The 10,606-nt window shown below is 45.8% G+C and overlaps 1 protein-coding gene across 3 annotated transcripts; it reads right to left on the bottom strand.

The window, feature by feature from the left end:
• Nucleotides 1–2,222: 2,222 nt before the first annotated feature.
• VGLL2 (vestigial like family member 2) lies at nt 2,223–10,231 on the bottom strand. Of its 3 annotated transcripts, XM_090280621.1 has the most exons (5): nt 9,934–10,231; nt 7,296–7,608; nt 4,617–5,165; nt 3,422–3,484; nt 2,223–3,340 (listed from the first exon to the last, which is right to left on the bottom strand). In XM_090280621.1, exons 1-4 carry the CDS (start codon nt 10,012–10,014, stop codon nt 3,441–3,443), a joined length of 987 nt encoding a protein of 328 aa, XP_090136747.1. In that variant the 5' UTR covers nt 10,015–10,231; the 3' UTR covers nt 2,223–3,340; nt 3,422–3,440. The 3 variants fall into 3 exon arrangements, with proteins under 3 accessions (XP_090136747.1, XP_090136746.1, XP_090136748.1); XM_090280620.1 differs by having other exon boundaries at nt 2,223–3,484; XM_090280622.1 differs by lacking the exon at nt 3,422–3,484.
• Between the last annotated feature and the right edge of the window lie 375 nt (nt 10,232–10,606).

The raw sequence follows: 10,606 nt of genomic DNA, 5'->3' as shown, positions 1-10,606 counted from the left end.
CTTTCTTCATGTCATCCTTTTCACATGTCTCATTTCCTTGAATGTATTTTTTTCAACTACTAGGGCCTTCTCTAATCTGCACAATTTCATGAATATTAGCAAGACAGGCATGGGAATTCATATTTTACATGACTTGGTGGCCCTAAAGAATGTCAATGAGGTGTATTAATTCACCAGCGTTCTCTTTGATACTTTTATGACACTGAATCAGTATAGTTTTAGGCCATATTGTATTTATAGTTTAGAAACCTATAACATGGAGGGAAATGCTCTGCTCTGTGTGGCCTATGGGCCTGGTTGCTGGAGCCCTGCTCAGCTCTTTGGACAGTCTGTTTATAACTGCCCCAAAGGCCAGCTCCAGTGAATGGGTCTCCTCACCAGCAACCTGATTTTCAGGTCAGATTCAGCTCAGGAGAGAGGTTTCAGTAATCAGTACCTTGTCGCTGGGGAAATGCTCCTGGTGGGTTCTGATCAGAGAGCCTGTGAGTTCTACTGAAGATGGAGTGCAAGTAATGAGCCTCTTTCAGGGAGCACTACTTGGAGAAGCTGTCAGGCAGAGAACGGACTGCTGTGCTTCCTGTTTCCACTGCATACTCAATGGCATCTTCTAAAAAGCAAGCTGGGACTTAATGCATTTATTTATGCTTATATATTACAGTGATCCATGCCACTGGAACATGGATTTAAAAAATCCACAGAGAAGTCCAAAGTTAATTTTAGCTATTGCTTCAATGTCCAAACCTCTGGCTAACTCTTACACATCTTGGTTCGGTTGGGTGTGAAGAACCTCAGAGTGATGAAGGCTAATTAAATACTGAAATGAATTAAGAGAAGCAATTATAACTTCCTCTTGGAGAAGAATGGAAATCTGCATCTGACTGACTGGTCTACAGGTAGTGGCATCTGATCAAGGGTCTGGACAATGTCCTATGATAATTCCTTTGAGACCAGGGATTCTGTAAATTCTGCAGTGGGCCATTCTTTGATGCCCTGACTCTTCCCTTCCTTAGTCATCTACTGGAGAGAAGAAATTAAGCCTAAACTTGAGAAGCCAAAGACAAATCAGAAGTGGACAGGCAGTCACAGCAAAGGATCATGGTGCAGCCTTTGCACCCGGCTGCCTGAGTTGGCATCTGATCTCTGCCACTAACTAGCTATGTGGGTGGACAAATTATTTTTTCTCTGTGAGCCTTAGTTTTCTTGTCAGTAAAAAGTGGATCATAATAATAAATATCACAAAGAATTGTTGTGATGCTTCAATGAGTTGACTTACATATGAAGCCTCAGACTACTGCCTGGTATATGAAAAACAATTAACATTAGTTATCACTATTGTTATTACATCTAGTGCAGTATAATCATACAGTACTTTCCACCTGAGCAAAAACAGTAATAGGTCCTTGAAATGATCAGAATCGACTTCCCAGCGTACCAACATGACAGGAAGAGGGGACGGGTAACTTTGTTGAGCCATGCTCTGAGTAAAGTTCCTTAGCTGCCTCCAGGCTCTTGAGACTATTAGATAAATTATATTTACCTCTCATGTTAAAATGATGGTCAAGATTTGAACTAATATTTTTATACTTTAACAATCTACAAGGGCAACTTAGGCATAACACAAAATATCTCTCTCCAAGATACACAAATAATTTTGGCATATGAGAAAACTATTAATTTCATAACAATTTCTTTCTTTTTCTTTTTTCTTTTTTTTTTTTTTTTTGCCTAGTGGTAGCTTTGGTTTCTTAGCGCAGCTTATTAAATGTAAAAATAACCAATATTTCAAAGACACTTTTAAACCAACAACTCTGCTGTCTTAAGAGTCTAGAATTTAAGAAACAACAATGATTCTTTTCCAGAAAAGAATAAATGTGCATCTGACTGAATGGTGTATGGAGTAGTGCTTTCTGTACCATCTCTGTTTCTGACTCCATCAATGCTATGAGGTAAACCCTGGGCTGCTGTGGGCCATGACTGATTTTCTCATTTGTAAAATAGAAGAAAGATACCTAACTTCTAATCTTCAGGCTTGATGTGGGAGTACAGGGGTTAACAGATTTCACGACGCAGCAAATACATTGGAAAAACAAAAAGTTACACACACACACACAAGATAAAGTAATACTACTTTCTGACATCAGGTCATACTACTATAAATTATTTTATTCTGCTACAGAAAAACTAAGACATTTATTTTCTTTTTATGAAACAACACAGCGAACTTGTAGTAAACATCTTTAATGTTTGTTTCTTCTTCCTCATCACCTTCAGCTTCGCCCACACAAAGACCCCTTCCCCTGTCCCAACACTATAGTGACCCAGTCATGACCACAGAGACTGAGAAAAATATTTGAGGTATTGGAGACTCCATGGAACATTCCTTTCCCTTGTGGTGATTCCTACTTCTTCATGGAGACAGTTGAGGTCTCTTGATGCCTTTTTTCATTCAGGGCAGAAAAGAGTGAGGGACAGAATTTGTGGGAGAGAAGGCAGAGAATGGTTTCTTCTTCTTTATTGTAAAATGTTCCTTGTAAAAAATATGATATATATATACACAAACATATAAAATATATCCAGTGCGATCGCAATCGCTGTGCTAAACACTGGGAAGTACCACCTTGGTCGATGTATTTCTGGAGTTTTGAACAGTTGTCCTACAACAGCTGCATTTCAGTAAGACTTGGGCAGGTGGCTCCAGATGAGCCACTTGCCACTCACATTCAGGCTGAGGCTTCCATGTTCAGAATCCAAAGGAAAAAGCATATCTTTGTGCCTGGAGTCTGGGTTGTAGGGAGGGAGTGGGCAGGAAGGAGCTGGAGGCTACCAAAGTGAGGAAGAAGGATTGGCTTCTTTTTACTTCTCTACCACAGTCTTCAATGCAAATACGAATACATTTTAAATCTGAGGATATTGACATCAGTAGTGCTATGATCACACTACATAATGAAATAATTCACATCAGCATAAAAATATTCACACCAAAAGGTCCTTTTTTTTCCTTTCCCTCCTTCCAAGACAATTTTTGATATCATGTCACCTAAGTGATCTCACCACAGATATTTCCAGTGATTTGCCCAAAAGTCGTTAAACATAATTGAGCGTCTTTGCATCTGCTCTTTTGGCAGAGGGAGTTATTGTCAAATGAAATTTCTGAGATGTGTGTTTTGGTTTTGCCGACACACGGAGAAGTTCGAAGTCTCTGCCCTTCCCCGTGTCCTCATCCTTGCAGTGAGAGGCATAGATGCTGAGCCTTCTGGCTGGTCAGAAGGGAAAGGGAAGGGGAACCCTGGGTCAGCAGGTCAGCTCAGGAGGGATGCACCACAGAGGGAATAACGACGAGCTGCAAACCAAGATCAGAAGCCATTACAAACCCACTCCATTCAGCTCTGAGTGTCAGCAAGGGCGCTAGGCAGAGACCTACAGGGAAGAAGGTGGGCTGTCTAAAACCAGTACAGATCCTTGCTTTTGTCCTGAGGCTGCAAACCTGAAAAGCAGAGAGAAAATAAGAGAGAGAGAGGGAGAAGAGAAAGAGAGGGGAGAGAAGGGGGAGGGGGAGGGAAGGCACAAGATATTAAGAAAGAGAAAGAGACAAACACCACTGTTTTATTGTGAAGGTCACAGAATTGATCTAAAGGGCATGAATGAAAGTAAAAGCAAAGCCAACTGAAATGTCAAATCTTCACCTGAGGGAAGGGGGAGTGGGAAAAGCTACAAGCCAATAATTGTACTTATAACTTTTTTTTTCATTTGTCCAAAAACTAAAGAAAGAAAAAGTAAACCCCTTTTTTGAATATTTCTTTCGAGTTCAACTCTAAACCAGAGGCTTAATATTACTGTCTAAATCACATTCTTGTTAAGTTTTATGTTTTTAAGAGATCTGCTTTGGCATTTACATTGACATCAGTCATATTTTTCTTTTCTTATAACTGTCTCTAGGTGACAAGACAACCCTGGCCCTCAAGCTGTAGAGAATTTTAAACTACACTTGTAGCAGGTACTGTAAAAACAGCACTGTCCAATAAAAACACATGGGAGCCACAGGCATAATTCTAAAATTTCTAGCAACCACTTTGAAAAGAAGTAAAAAGAAACAAGTGAGACTTAGTGATATAATTTACTTAACCCAATATATTCAATATGCATTGCATTGAAAATAACTCAACATGGACTCAATATAAACATACGAGATAAATTTTACTTTCCTTTTTTGCATGAAGTTTTGAAATCCAGTGTGCATTATACACTTAAAGCACATCCCAGTTCAGCCTAGCTACATTTTAAGTGCTCAACAAATGCACGTAGCAGATGCACGTAGAGGGCTACAGAATTGAACAGCGTGGAGCTAGAACCCTTCCAACAAATTTTATTTAAAAAAAAACAAGCAACCCTCTGTTAATATTTACCAGCTAGGATAGGGCAGGGTTCTACTTTCTCATTCTGCCCCTACTTATGGCCCAGGGTCATCTGTCTCCTGCAACACAACCCAGCCATGCAGACCTTCAGGCTGCAGTGTCACTGGGGTCTCCAAGGAGAACTAAAGTGGGTCCAGGGCTCAGCCCAAGGTGGAGCACAGGGCAGGAGGGACCTGGGTCGGCCAAGCTCGCTTTCCGGCTTACCTGAGTCCACGCTGAGGCCCAGACCCTGGGCCACATCTCCGGCGGGGCTAGCGAAGGGTCCACCGGGCGCGGCCCACGCGGTGCTGGTTGGCTCACCCTTGGCCGAGAGCTCGCAGGGGGGGCTCCCTGGCGCGGGTGCCGGGGCGAGCGCCAGGCGCGCTGGGCGCCCCGAGGCAGAGGGCATCAGCAGCGGGCCATAGCGCGGGTCGAAGTGCGGCGTGTAGACCTCGTGCACTGCCGCGGGCCGCGGGTAGGCGGTGGCCTGGGCGCCGAGGGAGCCGCCCAGCGCGTAGGGGTGGTGCGGATGAGGATGCGCCTGGTGAGCGTGCGGATGCGCGTGGTGCGGGTGCGCGTGGTGCCAGGGTTCCGCGGCGCTCTGGTGCAGGTGGCCGTGCAGAGCTGCGGGCGAATAGGGGTCGGTGGTGGCGAAGGGCAGCTCGGTGTGCGCGGCGGCCAACGGGCTGCCCAACGGTGCGGGCACAGGCGCCTGGTACGCGCTATTCCAGAAGGAGGCGGGGAAGCTGCGTTGGCTCATCGGGAAAGAACCATCTGCATGCAGGTCGAAGAGCAGGAGGGGAGGAAAGGAAAAGACGAGCTCGTCATCACCTTGAGAAGCGAGTGCGGACCCCATAAGGCTACTTCGGGAGAGCTGAAAGCGCAGGGCCGACAAAGGCGGGAAAGCATCGGCTGGGGGCGGATCCGCAGCCTAGCCTTTGGAGTGGAGAGGTGCCTTTCTAAGGGAACTGTAGCCTGTGAATTTAAGATCAAGGCTCCGCAAAATGGAGGAATCCTTTGGGGGTGGAGGTCCACTTCCTCCGATTTTGCAGACGTGTTCAGTGCCTAAAGCCAGGAAATGGCAAGGAGAGGCAGAGCGGAGAGATGTTCTCCCCAAGCCCCAGTTTGGGGACACAAGGAGCTTCACCTAACTCCACCTGAGCTACCTCCAAGGCCTCAAGACAGACAAGGCCTCCACTTTCCAATACACAGCCTCTGAAGCTAAAGATACCACTTCCCACTCTTGGTAGACCGCCTAGCGATCTCACTACCCCTTCTCGCGTTACAGCCTCCCCTGCTCTAGAAAATGTGTCTCTGATAGACTAGAAGTCCATCGACATATTTCGAAGTCTTGCTATTATTAGCCTCCTTTCTAGAAACTTTGTTTCAAATATTTATTTCAAGAACTGGAGCAAAACAGTGAAACTAGACACACTAAGAGGGCAGCTGTATTCTTTGCACAAAGGGACACGAACTTTCTGCATCAAAGTGTGGATGCCACACTTTATTATTATTAATTACTATTATTATTATTATTATCATCATCAGTATCACTGTTGACCCCTAGAGTCTGAAGCATTTTGAAGAGAGCAGCATTTAGATCAAATTTGTTGCCTTTAGTGAGGAGGGAGAGGAAGAAAGACATTTAATTTAATAGGTCTTTATTGAGTACCTCTGGGGAATGCATCTGTACACATACTAGAGAATTTAAAACTTTAAAAATACCTTCTAAATAACTTACACAGTCTTCCTATTTCAAATATCTAGGCAACTGGAGAATAAAAAGAAAGTTTTGCATTTAATAGTTTGGAGCTTGTAGGCAAGGTTTTTACCAACTGTCTAACTCAAGGGGAAAAAAGGAAGAGTAAGGGTTGTCATTTCCCCCAAAATATAATATTTGTTTTCCTTTAAAAAACAAATGCAACAAAGTCCTGATTTCTCAGTTTGGTACACATCAAAAACTAAGCTGAGAAAGTTTACCAAAGAATTAACCCTCTCCTTGTCTTGGTAGTATAGGGAGGCTGAGATTTCACAATAGAAGAAAAATTTAGTTGTCCAAGAAATCATTGTCCCAGACTAGATAAAGCAGTGCTTTCTGGGAAGGGTAAACCAATAAAGAGGAATGTGTTTTTCTGGGGGGAAAGAAAAACCCAGAGATGTTTCGGCTGTACCCACATTCTTATTTCTTTGTTACTTTACTTGCTTATTGAAAGACATTTTCTCCTTCAAGATTTCCCAAGTAACTGAAACTCGACAAAAGGCACAGGTAGATCTTAAGAGACATTCTTCATCAGGTTATGCTTGCAGTGGGGCCCTAGAACTTTTTTGTTCTGGGCCAATTTGAAGAAACTAGGTAAGGGCCTTGTAAGTTGTAGTAGGTGAAGATCCCGCTCTCCACCCTTGCCTGGGAGAGTGTTATACCCCTCACATTTCTACAGTGCATTTGCATACATTTTTCTTTTTGTCTTACATTTCTAAGGTGCATTTACATACCTATTTTCTGTCTGTCTTACTGCCATCTCTAGGGATAGTTAAGAGGGCAAGTATTATTCTAATTTTAGAGACCAGTAAATAGAGTGACCTCAAAGAGGTTAAGAGACTTGCCCAAGGTCGTATTGGTAGGAAGCAGTGGAGCCAACAGGCCAACCCAGGCCTCTCAATTCCAAGGCTAGTGTTTTTTCCCTCTAGGTCACTGCTATGCTGTTCTCTGCCTCTTGGAGGAGAGATCTTAATGCCTGAGTCTATTCCTCCTTCAATTTTCTTACCCATTCCCAAACGCCCCTCTTCACTTCTTCTGCAACACCTAGTAGTATTCTTTCAGCTGCATCTCCTTGAGCCCCTGTAGGTAGACCCCAGGCTGAGAGGGCTCTTTATTGGCCCTTGCCAGTGGAGGTCCATACTCACCCCTCCAGGGTCCGGAGCTTCTCGGTGCTTTGCTGCTTGTACAGCTTGGGGAATAGCTGCTAGGCTGGCTCAGGGCCCTGCTGAAGTGCTCGTCCACCACGGAGCTGATGTCCCCCTGGAAATAGGTGAAGAGGACGCAGCGGGAGTTGATGTACTCCGCCTCTGGTGGGCGCTCTTTCTCCGGACTGCCTTCTTCCTCCTTTATACTGGCCGGAGTTTGGCTGGAAAAAGAGGAACTGCCGCTGCCGCTGCTGTTGCTGGGGCTGGCGTTGCACTCTTGGGCTTCCTGCATCTTGGAGTAATAAGCTAGTTTCTGCTCAAAGAGATAAATAATAGAGTAGTCAATTGCAAAAGAGATGGCAAATGGGGTTCAGACTACACTTCCTCATCTGATCCCTAAGGTATCCAGGGGATAACTGACATTTGTGCTTAAACCCAATTCTTATTATTGTGGGTTGGACAACCTGCCACTGAACAGGGGTGGGCACACTGAGAGGAAGATTGGCCTTCCTGATGTCTCTGTCACCCCTGAACTGCTGCCAGGCCACGGGCAAAGCTCTCTGAAGTTGTCAGGGCGAAGGTCGCAGAAGACACCTAAGCAACCAGGTTATAAGCTGAATTTGGCCTCAGACTCAGGCTCCGGGCAGAAATACAGGGATGGGCAAAAGTAGATTTACATAATACTAATAAATAAGTAATAATACAAGTATGAACTCTGTGTTTCGCATACTTATAACCGTAAACCAACTTTTGTTTACTCCTGTATGTATGTAGTTTTAAAAATCAGTCTCCATGGGTAAAGGGCAAGCGAGTCCAATTAGGGCCTGACTGTTCCCTGCCTGATAATCCAGGGCAGAAGCACAGGATACAGGATTTAGCATCCTCATGATGGAACATGAAAGTATAGAAATCCACTCCACACAACCAGGCTGTAAACTAAGCACTGCCGCGGAAGGTTTGAAATAGTTCCACTTAGGAAAGAATCATGTGGGGTAAAAAGGTGAATGACATCCTGCCATGAATCATTTTAATAAACTCAAGTGGATATTTGTTTGGTTGCCCATGCACTGTCCACGTAAGAGTCTGTCTCAGTTTTTAAAGAGATCTTCTTTTGAGTAATGAAAAACTAATGGGTTATGAAAATTTCCACCCTCACCATGTCTGTGCACATTGAGGAAACAAGTGCTAAAAAGGAGCAGCAGAAGATCTTGGCTGTGAGACTTGGTAAATGGTGACTTTCTGATACTGATTTAATAAAAACCAAGTGCAGTTGCTGAAAATATTTTCTTAGAAATGAGCAATGGACTGAATGTGGTGTTAAAGCATTCTAGCAGAGATGGTCTGACCATACAAAAATGAACAGAGGTCTTAATGCAATAGATTGGTCCAGGGCCAGGGAGGAGAAAGGACCAAACAGACAGAAAACCATCCCACCACTCCTCTTTGCAGTAGTTCCAGCCTGAGAAGGAGTTCATCTCAGACACTGAAGCCCAAAGAGTTATTGACCAGTATCACTGCTTCTACCCCATTCTCACTTGGCTTACAGTGAGGAACTCTGGTGATTCCCAAAATTAACATTGAAAACAAAATCCTGGCTGGAAAAAGAAAAGAGAAGGAGGAGAAGGAAAGCAAAAGCCACAAATAAATATTTTGAATTTGCAAGCAAAACTGGTGAAAGCATGGACTCTGAAGTTGGGGTGTATTTCAATTTCCCCAAAGCAGAAGCCCAGGCACTCACTGTCGAACCTGGTCCAGCCTCCTATGGCCCTCAATGTAATTTTGTTCTTTTCTTGGACTACTGTCCTCAGTTTTCACTACATTAGCTGTGGAAACAGAAAGAACTGTTCACCAGACACAACCCAGGGAAAAGAGAAATAGGAATAATTCAACAAAACCTGAGTTTGCAGAACCGGGGTTAAGTGGTCTTGTTGAAAGTGATTTTGTTGATGGCAGGGCAGTCCTATTCAGCTACTCCATCTCCTGAAAGGTGAAGTATTACCTATGAGGCTTGCCTATGCCCAGTCAATTGTACCCCAGTCAACAATACTCCCTAAAACCTTGCAAAACAAAAGTTATAAAATCAGCGCGTTTCCTGCGGTTCTCTTTGTAACGATTCTCTGGTTCTGAAATTAATTGGCCTGATCGCCTGAGAATTGAAACAGAAACAATTCTGCCTTAGATAAGCTTGCAGGGATGAGAACACCGGACTTTGCATCTCAAACACAAAGATAGAGGCGGCCCTTTGCTTTGGTTGCGACCAGAGTTTGATTTTCCAGGCGTGAGATTTGCTCCCATCTCCCTGCACCCGCACTGGGTTCGGGCTCGGACAAATGTGGAGTCCGACAGAAACTAAGAAAAACAGTCCAACAGGCGCGATTCTCGTCTCATTATTCCCAGCAAAACCAGGACACGCTTTAGCAGGGCTTAGTTGCCTTCCGAGAGAGCAAACTAAGGGGGTTAACTCAATCTACTGGGTGGCAGGCAGCGCGTGCAATCCCGGCATCCGGACGGCGCCAGTCTCCGGTCGTTCGCCCGGGACGCGAGCGGAGGCGCCGTGGATCTCCGGGTACAGGCGGTGCTCGGAGAAGCCCGGGCGCGCCACCCGTCCCCGAGGTCCCGGCCTGGAGAAGGCACGTACCTGGTGGTAGGGAGTGTAGGCAGCTGCGAAGTAAGGCTGGTGAGGACCGTAGACTTGGTACATAACATCCAGACAGCTCATGGCTCCCCTCAGCAGAGACGGCTTGGAGTTTTATCACCAACTCTCGGTCGGCGGAGCGCAGGGATGCTGCTGCATGGGTGACGCTTGGACCCCAGCTCGCGCGTCATCGGCGGCGGAGCGAGGGGCAGCGCGCTCCGCGGCTGTGGATCCCGCTCGCACGCTCCCCTCCCACCCTGCAATTCCAGCCCCAGCCGCGCTCCGGGACAGAAGCGCCCCGGCTCCAGCTAGTGGGCATTTAAACCCCACGCGGGGCAGGCGTGCTGACGCCACTCCGAGGCAGCGGAGGGAGGGGAGGATAGGGGGGCGGGGATGAGGGGGTGCAATGGAAAGCGAAGGACAGGGACCAAAGAGGTGCGGGTGTGTTTCCCCAGGCTTCCCTGTGGCCAAGTGTTTGGCGGACTGTGCAACCTGGGGATTGAGCCCTGAGGCTTCACATCTTGAGATGTAGATTCCCGCAGGCTAAAGCAGAAGAGACCAAGGGACTGAGAAGGGTGGGGTGGGGTGGAGGGAGAAAATGGGCCTTCTTACACTTGAAAGAGAAAGTTGATGCTTGATGGCGAAAGGCCGTGTAGGAGAGCTCCGGCCTCACGCT

Source organism: Furipterus horrens, unplaced genomic scaffold (assembly GCF_987537825.1).
Source record: "Furipterus horrens unplaced genomic scaffold, mFurHor1.1.pri manual_scaffold_6, whole genome shotgun sequence".
In the NCBI taxonomy this organism is placed as follows: domain Eukaryota; kingdom Metazoa; phylum Chordata; class Mammalia; order Chiroptera; family Furipteridae; genus Furipterus; species Furipterus horrens.
Note: the sequence above shows the minus strand (reverse complement) of the source record. Positions and strands in the feature narration are given on the sequence as shown.